The sequence below is a fragment of the Lupinus angustifolius genome, chromosome LG09, assembly GCF_001865875.1.
Source record: "Lupinus angustifolius cultivar Tanjil chromosome LG09, LupAngTanjil_v1.0, whole genome shotgun sequence".
Lineage (NCBI taxonomy): Eukaryota > Viridiplantae > Streptophyta > Magnoliopsida > Fabales > Fabaceae > Lupinus > Lupinus angustifolius.
The window spans coordinates 20,886,129-20,910,678 of NC_032017.1; the positions used below are offsets into that span (position 1 = coordinate 20,886,129).

General features: G+C 34.2%; 3 protein-coding genes across 6 annotated transcripts; 1 reads left to right on the top strand and 2 right to left on the bottom strand.

Moving 5' to 3' along the window:
• On the bottom strand, nt 363-5,024 carry LOC109356786 (receptor-like protein kinase). 2 transcript variants are annotated; one of them, XM_019600326.1, is made up of 3 exons: nt 1,913-5,024; nt 1,086-1,791; nt 363-762 (listed from the first exon to the last, which is right to left on the bottom strand). In XM_019600326.1, exons 1-3 carry the CDS (start codon nt 4,905-4,907, stop codon nt 615-617), a joined length of 3,849 nt encoding a protein of 1,282 aa, XP_019455871.1. In that variant the 5' UTR covers nt 4,908-5,024; the 3' UTR covers nt 363-614. The 2 variants fall into 2 exon arrangements, with proteins under 2 accessions (XP_019455871.1, XP_019455870.1); XM_019600325.1 differs by having other exon boundaries at nt 649-957; nt 988-1,791.
• Nucleotides 6,976-15,268, bottom strand: LOC109356785 (indole-3-acetaldehyde oxidase-like). Of its 2 annotated transcripts, XM_019600323.1 has the most exons (11): nt 15,007-15,264; nt 12,318-14,015; nt 11,261-11,520; nt 10,939-11,148; nt 10,565-10,783; nt 8,952-9,917; nt 8,347-8,442; nt 8,131-8,229; nt 7,559-7,748; nt 7,195-7,429; nt 6,976-7,137 (listed from the first exon to the last, which is right to left on the bottom strand). In XM_019600323.1, exons 1-10 carry the CDS (start codon nt 15,155-15,157, stop codon nt 7,203-7,205), a joined length of 4,116 nt encoding a protein of 1,371 aa, XP_019455868.1. In that variant the 5' UTR covers nt 15,158-15,264; the 3' UTR covers nt 6,976-7,137; nt 7,195-7,202. The 2 variants fall into 2 exon arrangements, with proteins under 2 accessions (XP_019455868.1, XP_019455869.1); XM_019600324.1 differs by lacking the exons at nt 6,976-7,137; nt 7,195-7,429; nt 7,559-7,748 and adding an exon at nt 7,806-8,010 and having other exon boundaries at nt 15,007-15,268.
• On the top strand, nt 16,834-22,468 carry LOC109356794 (BTB/POZ and MATH domain-containing protein 4-like). Of its 2 annotated transcripts, none has more exons than XM_019600335.1 (4): nt 16,834-17,314; nt 19,828-20,173; nt 20,358-20,637; nt 21,994-22,462. In XM_019600335.1, exons 1-4 carry the CDS (start codon nt 16,923-16,925, stop codon nt 22,179-22,181), a joined length of 1,206 nt encoding a protein of 401 aa, XP_019455880.1. In that variant the 5' UTR covers nt 16,834-16,922; the 3' UTR covers nt 22,182-22,462. The 2 variants fall into 2 exon arrangements, with proteins under 2 accessions (XP_019455880.1, XP_019455879.1); XM_019600334.1 differs by lacking the exon at nt 16,834-17,314 and adding an exon at nt 17,883-19,030 and having other exon boundaries at nt 21,994-22,468.

Genomic DNA, 24,550 nt, shown 5'->3' on the forward strand with positions numbered 1-24,550 from the left:
TGTAAATAAACCATTGTCACTATGAAACAAAACATATTTATTTTCATCTATACTAAGATATGACCCTTTATCCAATTTACATGTGAATCCAAATTTTTTTTATTTATATTTTTTTAGTTTTTATAGATGACATTAAATTCTCTGATATTGTATTATTTCTTTTCCAATAGATATCAAATTTTAACCTGTTCTAAATGTAAACTCTGAAACATTAATTCCTAATATTATTCAAAGTTTTAACAAATCATAAAATCATCAATATTATAATATAATAAAACATTTACATTCATCTCATACTTCAAATTTAATTTTTTAACAATTAATAAAAAGAATAAAATTTACCATAAATTTTAAACCCCTGCAATTGTACAATAATATGTTCAACACTCTGCTTATATAAGAAGCAAAAAATATACCAGAATTTCTCCTCTCTAACTAAACTGTCTCATTTCCAATCACTCACTTCTAAGTGCTTTTGCAACCTCTCTTGTGTTACTCTTGTTGTTTGTTTCTTTGCATTCTCCTATGATTTTTCTGCTCTGTTGTCACCCTTCATAAACTTTGAACCACTGAAAGATATTGGCTTTATAGGGACCTAGGAATTCTTTCCATAGTTACTCACTTTCACTTAGTTCAAGAGTAGCCTTGGTTGGTGTTATGAAGTAGTATTTGGGCATTGATTTCAATGATTTCTTCTGTTGCATATACTTATGCCAACTAGAGACAAAAAACCAATTGAAAGGCTCAGTAACTAATGGACCAAAAACAGATGGAAGAAGGGTCAAATAAGGCCAAGTATATGTTATTTTAGGAACAATTAGAGCCACAACCACTACTTGTTTAGCATCTACCTTACCATTGCCCATTACTTTAATTACAAGTCCATCAATATATGTTAATCATAGACTCATAGACCAAATTGATTAGCATCTTCCCACCACCTGAAATCATTGGAATCTTTAGGTTCACTCTTCATACTCAATTAACCTTCTATCTGTTTTAAGTGTGCAGCTTTACTACATTCTCCATGTAGAAGGTAGTTTCCTTGAGTATTAGGAGCTGAATTAGTACGTACAAATGAAGCATGTGTGAGAAGATCAAGAGAGTTATATGGTTGTTGTGCTACAAGTGCATCAGTACTAGTTGTCGGTGTAGACATGAATTTCCAATCATCCGAAGAGTTTCCCTGATGAAATTGATTAGCATCCCACCACCAGCCAAAGTCATTAGAATCTTCCGGTTTTCTCTCCACATCGAATGTAACTTTTATCTGTTTCAATGGTGCAGCCGTACTACATTCTCCGTGGTGATTGTAGCCTCCCTGAATAGGAGAAACTGATGTAGTACTGACAACTGGAACACTGGTTAAAATATCAAGAGAGGTATATGGTTGTGGTGCTACATCGGCTACAACTTCAGTACCATAAACCTCATCATCATGCCTTCTTGTGAACTTGCCTCTATGATAGAAGTGAACAACTTCTTCCATTGTTGGTCTCTTCCTTGGATCCCTTTCTGTACATCTTAATGCCAACATAAGAACACCACCGACTTGGCTTGCTACTACTTTTGAATTGAGAAATGCGCTTGCAAGGTCTGAATCAACGATCTTCTCAACTTTGCCCGTTGTCAACCAGACAGATCTAACCCAACTAACTAAATGGATCTCCTGTTCCTTCTTATCCGTGAATGAAATTACTAATACTTTCTTTCTGGTTAATAGCTCAAGCAGAACTACCCCATAGCTATATACATCGGACTTTCTGCCTGGCAGTGTTGCATATGCATTCTCTGTAATAAGGGACAATGCAAAACATAAAGTTCAAACCGCATCGCAGCAGGCACAAGTTACTATTAGCAATGAAAAAATGGTGTGAAAATCGATAGTGAGTGTAGACGAATAATTAATTACCCGGTGCAATATAGCCAGCAGTACCAGCAATGCATGTTGAAAGATTTTGCCTACATTGAGAACTACTACCAGAATACTCACTAGGGTTCCTGAACATGGCAGTACCGAAATCAGCTATAACAGGCTCCATACTAGCATCAAGAAGTATATTCTTTGGTTTGATGTCTCGATGCACTATGTGTGGGATACAATCATAGTGTAGATATGCTAGTCCTTGTGCAATTCCGACTGCTATATTAAACCGAACATTCCAACTTAAGGGTGGTGGGGGATCTTTTTCATGCAAAATATCATGAAGGCTTCCATTTTCCATGTAATCGGATAAGATTAAACCGAAGTCCTTTCCAATATAGTAGCCCCTACAAGTGACCAAATTTTTATGCTTATACGTAAGGGCTTTAATTTCTTTGCGCAGGGTACTTAAGTGCTTCCCCTGGTTGCTTCCAAATACAATCTTCTTTACAGCTAGAGCTTTATGTGACACAATTTCGGCTTTATAAACAATTCCATGGGCTCCTCTACCAATAACATACGAATCAGCTAGATCATTTGTCGCCTTCATTAGTAAAGCAAGAGGTATTTGTCGATTCTCTACCCACAAGTCATTTACACAATCATCTGGCTTCTCTTTTCTTCGCATATATCTGTGCATAAGTGCTACGAGTATAGCAGAAACAAAAACTGAGGATCCAATTTCTATCATCACAATTACAAATTTACTGATGCCAGCGTGATCTGTTGACTTGTCGACACATGCCTTCAAATAACTATTTTTAGTGCAACTCAAGTCCTGCGAAGATGAGCAATTAACACATAGGTGAGGATTACCCATAAACGATGATGGCGAGGAACTCAAAAACTTGATCAGATTTTTTGGTAGAGTACCATTGAAGAAATTATATGAGATATTGACTTCAGTTAATGAAACAAGATCACCAAGAACATCTATACTTCCTGTCAAATTGTTTAGGGATAAATCCAGACTTTGCAACTGTTTTAGCCTCCCAATTTCCAAAGGAATCGCAGCTGTCAATCCATTAGCACTCAGATTCAACCCGTAGAACAGATTTTGCATTGTTCCCATCGATAGTGGAATTTCGCCTCCAAACAAATTACCACCAAGTTGTAACTCGCGTAGCATGCTAAATTCTGATAAAACGCCCGGGATACCTCCAGTAAAATGATTCTCTCTTAATATTATTGTTGATATCTTCGTCCAGGTCCTCAAACTTGATGGAAATGAACCATTTAGGAAATTGAATCCCACATCAAAACGGTCCATTTTGGTGCAATTTGACAGCTGAGGTGGCAAAGGACCTTCCAAATTGTTGTGTGAAAGATCCAAAACAACAAGTTTCTCAAGTTTTCCAAGCTCCGATGGTATGATCCCACTAAACCTGTTCATTGAGATATTAATTTCAGTGAGATTTTTACAATTTTTCAAATTTGATGGAATTGCTCCGCTGATGTTGTTTTTGCTTATGTCGATGTATCGGAGGTTTAAATCACTTTCAAAATCAGGAAGAAACCCAGTCAAATTATTCTCACTGAGAATCAACCTCCTTAGAGTTGCACATCTTCCTACATCAGAAGGTATATCACCCTGAAGTTGATTACGCCCCATATTCATCACAAGTAACTGTTTTCCGAAGCAAAGATTGGGAGGGATATTACCAGTGAACTTATTATCTGCGAAGTCCAACTTCACCAAACTGCTATTGATTCCCAAGCCTTGAGGTATGACTCCGGAGAACCGGTTGTCAAACAATGAGATGTTTTTTAGATGCTCGAGCTTTGTCATCTCCAAAGGTAGTTTCCCGAAAAGGCTATTGTTGTGGACCAAGATGCTCCTAAGACTTTCAATCCTCCAAATGCTGCCTGGGACTTCACCCGTCAAACGGTTGAAAGACAGTTGAAGGTCCTCTAACTCACTTAACATTCCCAATTTATCAGGAATTCCCCCCTCCAGTTGGTTGGAATGTAAATGTAATTTCTTCAAAGATCTGCAGTTGCCAATTTCTGGAGATATTTCCCCCGATAAACGGTTCTCAGAAAGGCGAAGAATTAAAAGGTTATGTAGCAGGCCTAAGGATGATGGGATACTGCCAACTAAGTTGTTGTTCTCAGCAGCAAATTCGGCTAAAGCACTACAATTTCCCAAGCCAGAGGGAATGCTTCCACTAAATGCATTAAGTGAGAGATCCAAAATAAACAATCTTTTACAGTTTCCAGAACCAAGTGGGATAGTACCTCCAAGACTATTATTTCTGACCATCAAATAAACAAGATTTTCAAGATTCTGAAGACTCTCAGGAAGGTTACCATTCAATCTGTTGTCATTCAAAAACAAAGCCTCTAATTTAGAACAATTACCGATCGATGAAGGAATGTTCCCTGACAACTGATTACCATATAGAGACAACTTCAACAGTTCAGCCATGTTGCTAATATTATCTGGGATAGAACCACTAAGCTGGTTACTATGAAAGCTCACTTCTTTCAAGTGAGGAATTTGAAACAAGGAATGTGGAATTTCACCACTCATTAGATTCGAGGCCAAGCTAATAAACCATAAAGTTTGCAACTTTTTCAAGCTACCAGGTATTTGTCCACTAAAGCTGTTATAAGAAAGATCTAAATACTGAATCAAACTACAATTGCTTAACTCTGAAGGTATATTACCTGAAAAACTATTACTTGACAACACAAGTGTATGCAAGTGATGCAATTGTCCAATTTGTGGTCCAAGTTGACCAATAATGCCATGATCATTGAGGTCAACTGAGACCACATTATGAGCATGGTCACATTTGATTCCTACCCATGAACATGGATTGGAATCAGATGCATTCCATGTGGAGTTTATGGCATGAGGAACAAAGGTCCAGTGTTTCAATAGTGACAACAGAATCACTCCATCAGATATAAGAGCAGAAGCATCATAAAAGAAGACAGAGAAATAAACTATAAACAATAATAGGAGAATGTTACTCATTAGAAGATAGTTAACAATATGACAGTAAAAGTAAGAGGTTGCTAAGGAACAAGAAGCACTTACAAGAAAACTAAATGTGTGGTTGTAATGAATGAGGTTGATTTGTCTTTTTGGTTCTGTATAATCTGAAACTTAGAACTTGGGTCAATTTATGTTTCTTATATTCTTTTTCTACTTTATTTTAACAGAAAAAAAATGTACTGCATCAACCGACATTTACTTTTAATCATCATTGAAACTTCAAAAAAGTAATATTTAATTACATAAAAAATATATAAATATAACTATCATACTATATCTACTGTCCTTCAAAATCCACTATGAGGATTGCAATTTAGCTACTTGAGTAACAGATTTTATCTTGTTCATGGATCCATTTCAATCATGATGGTGATGATAAATATAAAAAGAAATTATGTTTTGTTTATTGCATATATATTATATAGAGATGTATAGTCCTAGTGGTGAATGTTGACTTGCGAGAAAGACTCCAAAAGAGAGGGAAAAAATTAAGTAACAGTAATGGGACCAATGGTAGGGCCTATGCCATACATAAATAATATAATTATAATGAAATCAACTTATATATTTGGTTCCAACTTTTGGTAGTTGTTCTATTCATCAAGTGAGGGAAAGTGTATAACATGTAATTTTGGATTTAAAACAATAACAATAATCGAACTTTAATCTCATTAAGTGGAGTCGGCTAATTTTAAATCGAGAAAAGTGTTGAAATTTGTAAATGTTAAGAATTAGGCAATGTGAAGTTTCAACTTTTTGATAGAATCTGATGGCAGCAACTTGATCAATTATTGACCACTGAGGCAAATTATTGACAACTTGATCAATTGGCTCTAATCTAATGGTTTGATAGAGTGCCAAATGCTCTAAGTAGCCCACTTTTGTTTTAAGTTAGATATTATCTTTTGTACACCATGCATGAAGTTTCCATAATTTAACTAAAAGAAGAAGTTTTAAGATATTGTTTTTTTTAAAAAAAATTACACATTGTGACATGTCAGATTTACCAACATGGACAAAAGATGTTTAGTCATGTCAGCAGTTAACAACATATAGGCCAAACTATTAACGTTAACTGATGGATATGGATAGAAGGATTAATGTGTTTCATGTTGAAATTGTTGAGGACTAAGTTGATAATTTAAAATTATTAGGGACTAAGTTGGTAAAGTCGAAAAACATAGGGAAATTACTCAATGTTATTTTGACAACTTAGATAAAATGTAATAAGTAAGTAATAGATAGAGATAGTTTGATTAGTTGTAAAAGAAGTTATAGAATTTGAGTTACAACACTATTGAACTAAAAATATATAAGACTTCAATTTGTTGAGTATAGCTGTTGCTTCCAGATCTTTCAAGAAGAAATATTACTGAAGTGACTGTTTTCTATTTGCATGTGAAATAATAACATTATGAAAGAGATGGAAGAGACATTTTTGCTTTAAATCTCAAGGTTCAAACTATTTTTTATTAACATAAGAAGCAATATTGTATTTCCTGTTCAAGTATTGAATTGAACATGATAAATCATCTGCATATTATTAATTAGTAAGATAACAAATGGAATAGAAGATGTAATAAAAATCTTTTTTTACAATATTTATTATAAAGATTATTAAATAAAAAGTTCATATATTTGAGAAAAAAAGAAGACTGAGAAAAAGGGTGTGAATTCATTAATGGTGTATCAACATATAAATAATGTTACACTGAGGTAGAACAAATTTAAACCAAAGGGCAATTCCTCACTTTTTCTTTCATCAACCAAAAACATAGAATAATACCTCATGTTTCGAAATTATACTTGTTGGACCGGACTGCGACCGGGGAGCCTCCAACCACCGGGAGGTTCCATTGTTACATGAGTATGGGAAGAGTGTAGAGTCACAAGTAAGACACCACATCTTGAACCAAAACCTTAAGGCATTAGTTCCATGGGCCTTTCCTTCTTATAAACTCTTTCACTCCTCGCCGCATATCTAATGTGGGACTTCACACTTGAATAAACCCAACAATACTAACCTCCCTTGAGATTGGATGTAATTATAATAGTACCTCATGTTTCGAAATTTATCGAAATGATAATATAAATCTCAGAGGAGGTCAGTATAATTTCCTCAAAATATATCTGAGACTAGTCCTTATTCTTGATGCAGAAACTACTTGCTGAACTGGTCCATACATACCTCAAAAAATTGCAAAATCTTTCTTTCACTATATGATCTTTATGAGAAAGAGATCACTGTTCTATTTTCCAGGATCATGAGTTCCTTTACATCCTACCCATTTTCCATATGAGGTATCTTTGTACAATGTCCAGTCCAATGAGTTCTTTAACATCAGGCATGGTTGCAGGGACCTCCAACTGAAATGTTGAATCATGTATATCATCTGAGTTGATGTTGCTCCAGGAAAGAATCTGTTTCCTGGCTTCTTTGATAGCTGCTCTAGTGGCACAGTGAACTGAAGCTGCTAAAAGTAAGGGTGGCTCACCAGAGGCTGCAATAACAAATTTCGAAAAAACAATTCGTCGGAAAATTTTAAACTAGTCAAAAATAACATATATGGTTCAGATATAATTTAAAAACCATATGAAGAATTTTAGGAAATCAATGGTCATAGTCATACCTTTTGAAGAGAGAATGCGATGCTGGTGATGCCCGCTGTTGATTATTTGAACATTAAAATTTTGAGGTATGGTGTCTACTGTAGGGATTTTGTAGTTCCATGTGCCGTCTGCCAACACCAAACCATCGGGATTTGTTTCGTATTCTTCAAGCATGAAAAATCCTAACCCCATGACGAAAGCTCCTTCAATCTGCAAGGTGCAATTATATTGTTGTAATTCTCAGAACTATGCCTTCAAGAAAACAAACCAAACCAGTCCATCCCTTGTGCACTTTACATAAGAAACATAGAATATTTTGCAAGAAGGCAAAAAAAATCAGCCTAATATTTTGCGAGACAATTAATGTTCATGGACCTACAACTATAATATTAAACTTTTGGTTTGAGTTGGTTCTTGACAAGATATCGAAGTTTCATTCACAAAACGACCACCAGAAGTCGATTCTTGCCATCTCTACTCTTTATAAAATAAATTAAATTTCCAGCATAAGGCATAGTGTGGCAGTGGTTTGTCCACCCTTCAAGATGACATGCATGGATGTGTTTAGTATTTACATACATAGTGAGCCTACCTGTCCTAAATCTACTGCAGGGTTGAGACTCTGTCCACAATCGTAGATAATATCTGTTTGCAAAAATCTGGTTTCTCCGGTTAGAAGATCTATTTCCACCTGTGAAAAAATTCCTTTACCTCAGTAATATGGCTTGTGTGATGACACAATAACTTTAATAATTAAGAGAACTAACTTCAGCCAACTTGAAATATGCATAAGGGAAAAAAAACTTACCTCACTTAATGCAGCACCATAATTAAGGTACATCGAGGAATCAAGACTGGGTACATAAAATGCAGATGCTGATAAGTTCACAGCTTGCATGTATGCCTGTATATTGATAAATTGTCAGCAAGATGATAACTAAATATGTTTGCTTGTGGGCTAGGAAAATAAGATGAAACTATCTGCCCCTAACCCCATTTCCACATCTTATTCACTGAATATCTTCCTTACTAAAAGGGGTTATATTGAGAGCATCCTAAGTGCCATCTTCCACACACCACAAGACCCTAAAAGGAAAAGCTTGAGGCAATATATCTCGTGCACAATTATAAATACTATGTTAAAATACCATTTCCTTCAAGTTATTTGCGTGACTATGAAGAGAACTGGTTTTGTCTTATAGGAATAACATTTTCAGATATATGTAGAATGTACGCATAACAAAATATAAACTGTAGAACTGCCCAAAATAAATTAACAATTACCGGATGAGCAAAAGAAAAACCATGCATTTTTAACAGCAAGCTATAGAAATTTAAAGAATAGACACTTCCTCTTCAAGCCGAAAAATTACCAATGTTTAAAATAGAGCTGTTTTATTTTGTAGTAGCTACCTGAAGAATAAGTGTCTTCCAATCAATAGAGCCCATTTCCTCCTGCAGCTTTTCCTTGAGAGGTCTTAACCTCTCAACCAAAGTATTGCAGCTAAGCCTAACTGCTTCGCAGCTTGACTCCGATGTAGTGCTCCCAGCAGTGAATCCCCCTTGAATCAAGCTAACAGTATCAGATTGTACAACCCGTATTTTGTCCAAGAGACTACCAGTTCCATCACATTGAATTGCACTGAGAGCAAATGCAGCCATCTGTTTCACTTTTGTCCAGAGACCCTGACCCAATTCAATTCCTCCAACTTCAACTATGACAGACCCATCTGATAAAATACTTACTTTTCCAGGGGTTGGTCTTAGAATCAATTGATACACTACTGGTACTCGAGAAATTCCCCTTTTTTTCCAAATGTTAATCTTGTTAAACTCCTTTACCATTACTGTTCTCTGCTCGTAGTTCGCAGAAACAGCTAACTGATTCCACACAGAAGGCAAGGTATACTCATGAGGTTCACCAAAACAACCTTCATAGAATGACTGAAGGCTTTTGTGTGTGTGAAGATTAATGCTTCTGACTGAATCTACATCAATTGAAAGTGCCGCTGCAACATTTTCTATTACAGCTTCAGCAATAAATGACCCCTGCACCTCCCCAGGGGCTCTCATTGCAGACCTACTAGGATGATTTGTTCTGCATACCTTTATATCAAAAGATAGAGCACCCCAGTCATACTTTTTAAGTGCACCAACTATGTTATGTGGCATCACTGCACTTATATCTACATATATCCCTGCATTGACCAATATCTGAAGTTCTAATGCAGTAATCTTCCCATCATTTTTATACCCAACACTATAAATTATCTTCATTGGATGCCTTCCTCCAGCCATTATCATGTCAGTTTTTCGATTTAAATAAATCCTTACAGGTCGGCGTAATTTGTGTGCTGCCAGTGCACACGATGTAGCAACCTGCAAGATCTGATTGTCAATACTTGCACTATGTTATCATATATGTTAAGTTTCTGTAAATAACTTCTGGTCTTTTGAACTTTGTCTACCATCTTACAGTGGGGAGCATATCTGCTGTTCCATACATTGTGCCACTCCATCTGCCAGTACTTGTGATTGGTTGAAAAAATATATTGAAGTTAAAAATTTAATATTTAAATATTTTTTTGACCAATTACAAACAATGGCACATGCAGTAGTACAGTTTTTGGAGAGAAGATGTCCACCCCTTGCTGCGTGGGGTGCAAAAAGGAAGAGGATAAATCAAATAAGGGGATGTTTGGTTTGTTTTTTGTTTTCATTTTCAATTAATATTATCAAGTGTCAAAGATCTTCAAACAGCAAACATTATATATGAGCTAGTTTTTAATTGGAATTATATGCAATTATTCAACATGGTATGAGAGCCCATATGGGACTCAAAAGACTGACTTCAAAAGAATCTATATAAGTAAAAATCGGAATAATTTTTTTAAAATTGCTGAACATTATATATGAAAAAACCATAGACATTTATTATTAGCTAGTCATACTACTAAAAACAGTGATAGAGATCTAAAAATAAGTAAAAAGATCTTCAAAATTTTAATACACAACTAAATACTTACGGGTACGGATTTCATGGCTTTTCCGCCAAAACCTCCCCCAACCCTTCTTGTAATTACTCGAACATTATTTTCAGGAATACCTAGGCATCTTGCTATAATAGAATGTGTAGACTCAGGGCACTGACTTGAGCTATAAACCATAATGCAATTGTCTTCATCTGGTACAGCAAGTGCAGTTTGTGTCTCCATATAGAAATAGTATTGAGACCCAAGTTTCATCTACATTTCATATTGAGTTTGAAAGATGAGAATGAATATATTTGACTAATATAGCAGAGACTTTAAACATTATATTAGAAACCAAGGTAGATAGCCACAAAGGTGCATACAGAAAGGAAGAGAAACATAGGGCACAATGAATATAGTTTACATACCTCGGAAGAAAGAATCTTGTGATCTGCTTTAGCCATTCCTTTGGATATATCACCAACATGTTTTGGGTAGAGAAAAGGAGGAACTTCAAAAAAGCTAGACCTTTCAATGGCATCTTCCACGGACAGAATAGGTGGGTCAATATTTTCAATATCATAATCGACAACAGCAGAGTTTGCAGCCATATCTGCAAGTTTCTGAGTATCTGCAACCTAAAGAAACCATTTGGTCACTAAGATGGAATTATTTGATGCATCGATCTCCAAAGAAATGAAACAGAAGCTAATACTCTGTTGAATGAAAATGAGAGATTTAAAAACTCACCACAAAGGCAAGACGTTCACCAACACATTTAGCAATATCTTCTGCAAATAAAGGTTCATCACCAAATATACTCTTAGATCCAATGTTCTCCCCGCCATTGGGAATATCTTTAGTTGAAATGACCTCCCTGACTCCATTCAATTGCAATTCAGGCCTGAGTTTTACACTCCTTATCCTTGCTAAAGGCTTTTCACTATAAATATATGCTCCATATAAGCAATTTGTAGGTGACGGAATGTCATCTACAAACACAGCCTCGCCTATATATGATTTACTCATAAATATGTATGTACTGGTTACTGAGAAGATATTAAAACAATTAAACATGAAAGTCGAGATTGAAAAGCATTAAAACATGATAGTAACAGTCTATCAGAGAAAGACTAGTCAAAACTCAAAAGCTTGGAGAGTTTTCTGATAAAAAGCTTGGAGATTTAGAGATATGTCACTTTCTAATCCTAGTTGTCTAGGATTTAGTTCTATAGTTACTGGCGATGACAATGACCATGACATACAACTAATGACACTAGAAAAGCTCTGAGACAAGCAATGGGTAAGTGGATTTTCGGTTAGTTTGAAACCAGTGTGTCTGTCTAAATTAATATATATATATATATATATATAGATATGGTGTTTTATTTCAACTACATGGTAATTAGTTAAGAATGAAATATAGGACTGCTCCAAATCAAGAGAAGAGTAAGGGGGAGGTTTTTACAGAAGAAAAAATAGTTGCCATGTGATTTCTTGTGACAATCTTGTAAGGATAAAGAGGGACATATTATTTTCAACTTGACAAAGATTATATGCCAAAGAATGGGTTTAAGTTAAAAAGACAAGTTGCTTGATTCTCCTACCGATGTGGGATTTGTAGAGGGTCATTTAATGCAGCAATCATTGTGTGTCGCAAGGATACCCTCTATCAAATGAAATTTAATATGAATAAAAAACCACAACTTCTATCACATTAAAACTTGTGTTTACCCATGTGAATAGAAATGCAAAGATAAGGAAGCTATCACTAAATTAATTCAAAACTTGGTGGTTCAAAACAAACCTGAGGCTTGTAGTGAGGCTCCAGATTTCACAATTGGCGCACCAACAGGATGATACTCTCTACCAGCTTCAAGGAGTTGCTTTCCAGATGAAAGTAAAGTTGGAATTTTATCATGATGAGCCTGCTTATGTTTCTCTTTTAATTCAGAATCCGCGGTGAAAGAAAAACTAGCATCTCCGTTAAAATTGCCATCGATTATTTCCACAGGACTGTCAATTAATTGGTTAAAAAACTGAAAAAGAAAAGCAGCTGCCAAACTTGACCGGTAGTCAGCTTTTGAGGTTCCATCTTCAGGTGTAATAGTGACTGTAAGCAACTTGACAGCTTCATATAGAAACCTAGCATTTAACAGCTTCCCAGATAAAAATTCCTCAACAGTTTTTGCTCTGATTGCATGTTTAGTCCCATAGGCACCAAAAGACAGCCTACAGGTGACTATCATTGTCCCACCAGAATCCTTGCATGGAGACACCTCAACCAGGAACGCAGCATTTAAGTAGGGGAGGGCATTTCCAAGAGGTCGGGGAGAGGGTCGGTATGTTTCAAAGAGGAATCTACTTCTTTGTTCTAAAGACTTACTTTTATTAAGCTTCAAACATGGAATTTTAATGCTTAAAAGTACACTTTCCAAGCTTAATGGTGCTCTTTCTAGAAACTCCTCCAATGTAAGCCACTCAAATAGTGTACCAGTCATTATGTGAACCATTGAATCCACAGCAAGGAGTATTGTAGCGATATCTGAGGGAAAATAATTCCTTTGTGCCATCACTAAATTTCCACCTACACTGGCTGTGTTCCGAATAAACCCTGAGGCAACTTTGGTCATATGATCAGCAATCTTCTCAAGTATCATTACAAACTCTGAGAGAAAATCACTTATGCACGATTCCTTTAGTGCTTCAATAGCTTTGGATATTGTCACTGCTGCTCCAATTTCAATACCTGTTTGATCCTTTCTGATCTTTGAGAGCTCAGAAATTCCCTTCAAATGAATATACTTATCATAGACTTCTTTATCTTTGAAATATCCTGTACCTGTATTACTAACAACCAGTTTTAGCCGAGTTCCATTGGCTTGGCTTATTTCCAATAAGCTTTGAAGCTCCTTTAGACTAGTAGGACTGTGCCAACTGTGTTTCTCAGAAGCCAAGAACACACCATCATGCTTGATATCCTTCAAAAACACTGGAAATCTACAACTCTTGTGATTATGGTTGAATTGAGGCAACTTACTAATCTTTAAGTCCTTGATCTCTCCCTTTCTCCAAAAAGAGTTAAACCCCAAATCTTCCATATCAACATCAGCTGCAAAGCTTTTACAGGCATCAGCAATGGGTCGATAACCTGTACAGCGACAAAGGTTACCTGCAATAGCCTTTTCAGCCTCAGTAACAGTCACTTTTGAGAACCCGGGAGATGGCTCTGGACGGTTGGTCTTTTCGGCATTGACAAGTGTCCCAAAGAGTGAAACACACATCCCAGGAGTACAGAAGCCACACTGTGAGGCATGGAATCCTGCAAATCTTTCATGAATTGGGTGGAACCCATCTTTACTATTTCCGATGCCTTCACTTGTTGTTATGGAACACCCATGTATGCTGCAAACTAATGTGAGACAAGAACTTGCTGTAAAATCCTCAACTCTGTCTAGCACTGGATCATATTTGGAGATTAAAACTACGCATGCACCACAACCACCTGAAACCAACCATAAAAAAATATAAATTACCAACTTGAAAAAAAATGTCGAGGATTATTAAAAAAAGTAAAACACTTTCTCCCCATGTTCATGAAGAGACCATCAGAAAAGTAAATAATTTTTCTTACTTCCCCCTCAAAACCTAGCTGTAAATAACCTCTTCTTTGTACAAACAAGAAAATTATTCGTACAGCACAATCAATCGTAATTGAATCCAGTACAGGCTCATATATCATTTGATCTTAAACCATGATCAAAGTAATTCCAAGTTTCAATGTGTAACTCTTCTGATTAGATCTGCTTCTTAGTACTATTACAGTATATAGTCGGGTTAGTTAATGATTAGTTTGGGTTGTCAGTGATTAGTTACTTGTACATGCAATCAGTTAGTGGTTACCGGTTACTGGTTACTTCCATTCTCTTGTCTAGTAAGCCATGTATAATGTATTAGGGTTGAATCGCACACATTTATCCATCCGTTAAAAAGGGTTATAGAGTAACTTCAGTTTTCCTACGCTCACGGTTTACTTAATCCCATCTACACTCGCTTCTCAACAATTACGAAAAGAAAACGTGCAACAAAGTAACCATAGAATTTAAAGTGTCCCATCTCATAGAAAGGGAACACATATAACTGCAAAAAATGAAGAGGTATCCTACAGAAGCAGACTAACCTCAAAACCCCATTCAGGATTTCACTTACTTGGATACTTAACATTAGAATTAATCTCAGAAGCAGAAAATGTAAAGCCAATCAACATAACTCCAGATTTATTCCAAAACCAAAAACATGCAGAGAAAATATGATTCCCTCTATAGACAGCACTTAGATCCCAAAAAAAGAAAACTTTTTAAACAATACATATATAAATATTGAAAATCAAAAGCAAGGAAAAGATGAAACACTAAAAACTAATTAATTCAACAACTAAAACAGTAATAATCAGAAATGCTTCAAATTTCAATACAGAAAAAGAAAGAATCAGTGACCTTCAGCACAACCAAGCTTAACACTCTTGAAGGGAGTTTGAGAACGCAAGAATTGGATCAAAGTTGTGGAAGGTTCAACTTTGGAAAGCTCAAACTTCTCACCATTAACAGCAAAAACCAATTTTGATTGTGTAACACTCTTCTCCTCCATTAATTAGAGCACTACAAAAGTGAAGTTCAGCAAAAATAAATAACGAAAATGGAATAATATAATCAAACTTTGATGTATGCGTTCATAGACTTATATAGTTAGTAAAAATAACTGTGTGACTTATTTTCGGTTGCATCACGTGAGTGTTCCAATTTGTGAGGACATTGTCCTAAAAATTCCATCAATTTCAATTTCACCCTTATAATACACAAGGACCTAAGTAATAAAGTTAAGATTAAATAAATACATATTCTATTGATAATGTTCGGTTTTACTAATTTTAAATTGTTATTTTAGCCTAATATTTCCAAGAGTATTATTTCTTGCATCCTTAACTGTTTGTTAACGTTAACATTAACCCAAATTTACTTATATGTTGTTACATGGTACATGACCACATGATTTATGTCCCTTGTGCCAATTTTGACACGTCACTCAAATGAAATCGTTTTTATTAATTTTGATTGCCATTTTTTTTAAGAGAATGATGTCGTTTTGGTTATAATTTTTATGAGTTTAGTTAATGAGAATATAATTACGTTACTTTGTTGTCCACAAGATCATATTTATACAAAAATGTCTTATTTATATAAGTTGTATATACTTTTATTCAAGGAAACATACACGTAAAAGGGTTGATAAATAAATACAATATAATTGAACAAAGATTGTCTCAATGGGAACAAAATTACGATTTTACTTTTAATTTTAATGATAAAATCATAATCTAATTGAAAATAAGAGTTATAATTTTATTACATATTTCTTTTAATTTTGTTTTCCATATCACTTAATCCTCCGATACTCCATACAATTGTGTTATTAACAAATAGAGCTTCTATCTTTTTTTAAGGTAACTTTTTTAGCTTTTTATTAATTTAATAAGTTAATTGAATTAATAAAAAGTCAATATGACCTATAGTTTTCTTTTTTGTTACAATCATTAATATATCACATAAATAACTAATTCTTTTTATGATATACTGTTATCTTTCTCAACAAGTGTTGTTCATATTCATATAAATCAAAATTTTAACCTCTTAACTTATTTAGAAATCGGCTTAAATCTTACACCATTAGTCAAATCTTATTAGTGCACTTTTAGCTTTTAATAAAGATGCGGGTCAGTAGATACGAAATTTGTATGTTTTATTTTAGAGAATTAGAATGTTTTTTATTTGATATACTTCATATTATAATTTTTGTATTTATTATAATATCCAACTTAAATTAAGATGTATTAATTATAGTTATTTAGGATCATATGATTTTACTTTAGAAATAAAAAATATTAAGGGCAAAATAAAAAAATAGAATCATGATGATAATTATTTCAAATTTTAACTTTATATATATATATAGTATAGATATAAATAAAGCTTTATCAAATTACATAAATTGCTAGCATAATCTACTAAAATATTGTATATTTTTATAATCATTTAACTAAATAGATTTAGCTAAAAACTTCAATTCACCTACCTCATTTCTATTTATACTCTAATGAATCCAATAACAAGCAGCCACGTGGAGATACCATTCGACCACACTCCACTTTCTCTATAAAACCAGGGGCAATTCTGACATTTCACATCCCATTACGTCAACCTCTACATCATGACCCTTTCTTCCAAAATCCAAACCAACCACTTCACCAACACTCCTTCATTTTCCAGAAAATAAAAAAGAAAAAGAAAAATAAAAAGAAAAAGAAAAAAGCAATTCCGATTTTTAATTCCAGATTCGGAAAATCCATTTTCCCGCCATGGCCGGAACCGCGACGCCGGAGAATTCACTATTATCGCCGACGAGCTCACGGTCGGTGACGCACACGGTTAACGGTTCACACAAATTCGTGATCCAAGGATACTCATTAGCGAAGGGGATGGGAGTAGGGAAGCACATTGCGAGCGATGTTTTCGCCGTCGGAGGGTATCAATGGGCGATCTACTTCTACCCTGACGGAAAAAACCCCGACGACAACTCCGCTTACGTTTCCGTCTTCATCGCACTCGCCAGCGACGGCACCGACGTTAGGGCGTTGTTTGAGCTCACTCTCGTTGATCAGACTGGACAAGGGAACCATAAGGTTCATAGCCATTTCGATCGATCGCTTGAGAGTGGTCCTTATACACTCAAGTATAAGGGTAGCATGTGGTAGGGTTTTCAAATTCCATTTTCATGCCATTTTTTTCTTCATATTTTTGCTCTTTTTACGTTTTGATTATATGATATGGTTTCAATGTTTATTGATTAAGTTTAGAATCTCATTTTGATGACCTTTCTCCAATTATTATATATTAATTAACACATCATTGGAGAAGCAAATACTCAATATGTAACATTCATCAATTGATTGTTCTAACACATAATTAGTTTATACTTTATAGTGGTTTAAGTGCAATAAAACTAAACTTTTTATATCCTGAAGCTAGTTTAATCAATGACTAGAGAAATTGGGATTTTCCTGGCTTGATTTTCATGTGATTTTTCCTTTATACATGTATGATGGACTGTATCTCTTCCATTTAAAATCAATTCATTATTATCATCTAAGACACGATAGTTCATCTTTCGTATATATCTTTTTTAAGTTATGTCCTCATAATTAGCTCACCAAAAGCATTATATAGGTTAGTTAGCAGGCTTGTTCTCCGGTTATGTTGTATATATAAGGATAATTATTTTTATTATCATCTCATGTTTTATGATGCATGAAGGTTTCACAGGTAAAATGACCCCGTCTCTTATTTATTTTTTGAAGTGTTTTTGATGCATCTACATTGTCCTTTTGTACCATTCGTCATCTCTCCAAAGGCTCATAACTTCTCCTTGTATTGAAAATAAATGGTAGATTAATATGAAAGTATTATGTTGTGTTGACATTTATGAAATGTTGATCTTGTTTATCTGTTCTTAATGGATTGGAGAACAGATAAATGTGAAATGCGGAACTTGTTTATCTGTTCTTATAGGATAGGAGAACAGATAAATATTAGATTAATGTAAAATGTCGATCTTGTTTATCGAAAATCACTGCGAAGTGTGAAATAATGTAAAAAAAATGGTGGGTCCCACTGAAGAAACTTTGATGGGTTGTAGGATTGGAGATGCTCTAAGGGCATATAAACCGCTACTATTCCTACATCAATAGACATCCTATGACGAACTGCCACGTTGAGATACTGTTCTCCATACTCCATGTTTAGTATAAAACCAGGGGCAAATCTGATACATATTATCTCCTGATGTCAACCGAATTTATCTCTAGTCCCTAAATTGCGACTCCTCTTCTTACAAATCAACCACTTCTGGGTTCTCTCTCATTTCCCAATACGAAACTTCGATTCCGTACTCTCCGGATTCACAAATCCCTTTTGTCTGTCACTCCTTCAATTTTTCTCCGTGAATTCATTTTCATTCGGATTGAGGAATTCAATTCTCACCCCTCTTCGTATAAAAAAACAGAGAGCACATGGCCATGGATGGAACCCTAACACCAAAGAAGTCTCTGTTATCGCTGACGAGCTCACGGTCAGTGACACAAACAATTAATGGTTCACACAAATTCGTGATCCAAGGGTACTCGATGGCAAAGGGGATGGGAGTTGGGAAGTACATTGTGAGAGATTTGTTTACTGTCGGAGGGTACTGTTGGGCGATCTACTTCTACCCTGATGGAAGAAACCCCGAGGACAACTCCGCCCATGTCTCTGTCTTCATTGTCCTCGTCATCAACAGCACCGATGTGAGGGCACTGTTTGAGCTCATTCTCGTTGATCAGAGTGGCAAAGGGAAGCATAAGGTTCACAGTCATTTTGATCGACCACTCGAGAGTGTTCCTCATACTCTCAAGTGTAAGGGTAGCATGTGGTAGGGTTTTCAAATTCCATTTCTATGTCTTCTTAATTATTTTAGTGCATTCCAATAATGCCATTATTTTGGTATGTTTTTCTATTTTAATTTTATGATATGGCTTGAATGTTTCTTTAAGATTAGAATTAAATTTTGATGCATTAATATCCAATCATAACTGTCAGGTCATTAAAATTGTTTGACTCTCAAAACAACTATATCAAAAGTCACATACATAGTCATATATTAATGTATAGTTGATTGATAGTTTGAAAGAGTTTACACTGACAGTGCATCTGAATCATGGTTTAATCAACATATAGAGAAATTGGGATTTTTGTAGCCTGATTTCCATGTGTTGTTTCCTTTTATACATATATGATTTTCCGCATCCTGTATTCGAAAATCAATTCATTATTGTCATCTAAGACCCTATAATTCATCTTTTTTCTTCTTCGAAGTATGTTAATTATGCTTGATCATGTCGGCATGTGATCTCATAATTAGCTCACCAAAAGCATTATATAGGTCACTTGGTGGGCTTGTTCTTGACTTGTGGTCTATATAAGGATAATTATTGTTATTATTACCACATGTCTTATGGTGCATTAAGGCATCACAGGCAAAATGACTCCTTCTCTTGTTCTGCTATTTTTAAGTGTTTTCGGTGCATCCACATTGTCCGTTTGTACTGCTATTTATCCCACATGGGCTCCTAGCTTCTCTTCGTATGGAAAATAGACGCTAAATTAATATGGAAGTACTATGCTGTTTTAATGTTTGTGAAATGTTGATCTTGTTTATCTGTTCTTTAGGGGGTACAAGAGGTTTTTCAGACGGTCTTTGCTTGAAAGCTCTGATTTCCTCAAGAATGATTGCTTGAAAATCAACTGTACAGTCGGAGTTGTGGTTTCAACAACTGATAGTCCACAACTTCACTCTATTAATGTCCCGGAATCTGACATTGGATCACACTTTGGTGCACTACTGGAAAATATGGAAGGTTCAGATGTTATTTTCAATGTTGCAGGGGAAAGGTTCCCTGCTCATAAGTTGGTGTTGACTGCTAGATCCCCAGAATTTCGATCTAAATTTTTTGATGGTTTAAATGCCGATAATCAAGAGATTATTGTTACAGATTTAGACGCTAAGGTTTTCAAGGTAAAAACTGTTCTTATTATTTTCCTCCCTTTTCCTTATTTTATTTCTCTGTTATCATTAAGGTTAGGTTTACTCTCTGTCATTGTATTTTTTACTTGATAGAAAATAAGATTTTATAGTCGTTTAAGAGGCAAAGTACAATTAGGGAGGATAAGATGTCCTGATTCTGCTCTTACTTTGACAGGCCATGCTGCACTTTATCTACAGGGATACCCTTATGGAAGAGGTGGATGAGGTTTCATCAACCACATCTAGTGATTTTCCCATTTTGGAGACATTGACAGCAAAATTGTTAGCTGCAGCAGATAAGTTTGGCTTGGAGAGACTTAAACTGATGTGTGAGTCTCGTCTTTGCAAGGATATATGTGTGAACTCTGTAGCCAACATTTTAACCTTGGCTGACAATTGCCATGCCACAGAGTTAAAAGCTGTTTGCCTAAAGTTTGCTGCTCAAAATCTAGCAGGTATACTTAGTATGACTTCCTCTATTTGCTTGGTTAGCAATTATGCAAACAACAAAATTGATGTTTTCCTTTCATTTTTGTTAGTGATGAATGGTTAAAAATTGAAATGAAAAGAAAAATGAATTCAGATGCTCTGTATTCTCATGTTTCCTACGCAACTTGAGTGGAAATTGTTAGAATAATTGAGTCTAAATCCACCCAAAAATTAATTCATAGGGGGAGAATTGCTCAAGTTATTATAAAAGACTTCATATTATTAAGCAATGTGACTTCAATACCTTAACATTATATAAATATATGTGCTTTGATGCGTATTCATAGAGACTGGATAGGAAAACTGTATATTATATATTCGTTGGCCAACTTTTGTCTCCATGTAACCCTGTTCTAATTCCAGTTGTGCTGCTGATCATTACGTTAGAACTCTCGGGGCACAACAAAAGAGGAAGTGAAAGTAAACTTCACCTATGGCTTGGTCATGAGATTTACTGACAATGGCCTGATACCATGGATTGGTACTCAATCTATTCAAATTTCATAACATTGACATAGGCAACCACTTATACAAAAATGTTAGGGTTGTGGTGATAGGAAGGTTCTATTTAAATATTTTGTTCAAATAAAATAAATGGTTCCTTATTAGCCATATTTTTTTAATAAAGTGTGCCTCATTGTGTAAATACTGCTGTGTCCAAATACAAAGCATTTGGTGAGGATATGGATTAGTTTTGTGGCTCAAAATCCACCGGATGTGGTAGTCATGGGATGTTGGTTACCTTCACAGGTAATTTTCTGAAAACATGACAGGCCATTTGTCTAGTTAGATACTTAGTAAAATGAAAATCATGACCTCTTCGGTGTAGAAAATTATAGTCCTCCATTACATTTGGTTATTCATATCCATAATGTCATAATTTGCCGAATCAGATTGGTCTCGCCAGTTGAATCAGAAAATACCGAGAACTGGTCCCCCGACCAGCCCAGTCTACCCATTAAAACTGGATTTTCAAAAGCTGGTAAAGAATTGGAAAAACTGGTCCTTGAGTGGTCCACTGACCAGTTCACACAGTTGCAATGTTTTCTTTTTATTTATTTTTTTAATTTTACTCATTATTTGGTTTCCAATTTTTAAACCAAAATTAAGCATTTTTTTAATTATGTGGTAAAATCAAATTAATCATGTTGGAAATGCATTTAAATGTCTTTCCTTGGTTTTATTTATTCACTTTGACACATTGTATTGTATTTTTTCTTTTACTTATATTGTTATATGTACACCTCTCTCTTTACTGTTTCCATAAGTGGTCCAGTTCTGAAAACTCTGATGGTTCTTTTTTTTGCTTGGACTTGTTGCAGCTGTCATGAGATCTGAAGGATTTGAGTCAATGAAAGAAAAGTGCCCAAGGCTGCAATCAGAGATCTTGAAGACGATTGCGGGATGTGAGGTTGATAGCTGCAGTGCAGGGGAAAAATCTCAGAGTGTGTGGGCTCAACTTTCAGATGGTGGCGATGTAAATAGCAGGAGGGTGAGGCAGAGAATATGATATCTCTCTGATTCTTTTGTAAATGCAGGTGATGATGCTGAAAAACTAGAAAAGAAAAGGGAAAATCCTCTTATATCCAACCTTTTCATGTTTCAATAGGACGTTGTTTAGAAAAAGCAGATAGACTAGATATTATTTAGCTTTTTCATGTAAAAATGTGACCAGCGATGTGTATGTTTTTTATGTTGTTTGTCCAGAGTAGTCAATGAAAATGAACTTATTCGCAGTAGTCTTTTAACAGACTACAATATTTGAAAGTGGATATTTGGGTTGCTCAATTTTATTTTATCTCACCATCTGTATCTGCATTTGAGTTTTGGATGGGGACAAATAAAAGGGAAAGACGTAAGAGCTATGAAATATGATGGGAAATGACTTTGAAACATTCATTTTCCTTTTATTCCCTTTCAAAACTCAACTCGTAAATAAATATGTTAGTGGTAGGTCCATACATGTGAATCACAAGATAGAATTAGTGACACAAAATCCTTTTACTTTAAGGTTATTTCTTTTAAAAGGTATGTAAGTTTTATGTAACAAACAACCAAATAATTATCTTACATACCAAAACTTAGTTACTTGGTGATGTTAGATTATTGGTCAAGTTATTAGTCAATAAGCTTATATTTGATAAGTTATTTAAATGTGTATTTGATGAGCATTTGTAAAATATAATTATGAACGAATTTGATTTAGATTATAATTTGTTAGAAAATTCATCATGAAAGTTTCAACTAAACTCAAAACTTAAAGTTTTCTTACTTTTTACAACATAACATTAGAAATTCCAAATATGATTATATAAAATTGTCAAACATATTAGCATTAAGTGTAATCCATGTTTAAACCATTCTTGCACCAATTTTTATACTTCTTTACACTTATTTATATTTAAGCATATCAACTAACATTATACATCATCCCTACAATTTCTAAAAAACAAAAATAGAATTAAATCAACCCCAACCTATCTATATTTCACTATAGATTAGTGATATCATTGGTAATTTATGATTTGATCCTAAGATTTGAATTCAAGTTATTAGTTGTTATAAGTGATATGGACCTTAAGTTAATATCATCTCATATCTTATAAAGATGTGAATTCTACTCTAGTTATCAACTTAATTAATAATATTCCTGTAATTATCAAAAACTTTACATTACTAATTATAACCAAATGGTTTATTTTAAAATTAGTCGTGGATCTTTTGTATAATTCTAATTATTGAGATTTAAAAAATATATTTAACCCCACTATATATACGAATAATTGAGATTTAAAAAAAAAACAACCCGTACAGCCTTGAAAAGATTTGACAGAATTTTATTTTTTATATAAAAATTTATCCATCACAAATAATAACATAAAAACCTGAACTTTTATTTTGTTATGATTATAATAATAAAAATAAATAACTAATTCAATAAAATTCAAAAAAAGAAGAAAGATAAATGACATAAAAATCACTCTCCGATGATTAAGAAATCGGAATAACTATGATAAAAATAGCTCCTAATATTAACATCCCATTAGTTATTCACTTCATTGTTGATAAAAGAAAGATAATTACTTCATTCTATCATTTTGTTTTTAGTTTATAAAAATCAGCCAATCACTATGACTCTATGATAATAAAAAATACTATATCATACATTATTAATAATCACAATCAAATTCTCATTATTAATAATACATTAATAACTTGAAATTAAACGGATTCAATCAAAATCAATAAAAAGATTTGGTTCACACAATAATTTCTTATATGATATCTTCAGAATATATCTAATAAATTTGGCCCAATAAGAATATAGAGCTAGATACTTTTTCAAAGTCGGTTTCTTGCATCCCAAGGTTTTAGCAATTCTTATTTATAGCCAATTGGGCACTTATTTCTCATCTCAAAATTTCAATGGAAGAGTGGTGTAGTCATTGTTGCAGGTTCATTAAAATCATCTTAGAACCATGTTCTGAACCTGGTTATTTTGTGAGGTATTTTTATATTCTTTATTCATTGTTATGGTTTTGTGAAATTTTGATATAATATTTATTCATAGTAATGACTTTGGAGTTTGTGTTGTTTTTTTTGCAGTTCTTGTACATTGTGTGGGAAGCTTCTGTCTGATATTTTTGATGCTGTCCCTCTCCAAATGATAATAGCAACTAAAAAGAAGAGATTTAAGACTCATTCTAGAAGATTGAAAAGAGTTAGAAAATTCAAGCATGATGTTAAACTTGACAAAACAGATTCTGTAAGTACTCTCACTTGTTTTGTTTGATGAAAGCTTTTCTTAACATAGACTTGAATCTTGTTCGATAGTGAGTTTAGTACTAAATCGAGATAATGATATGTGGTATAAAATAT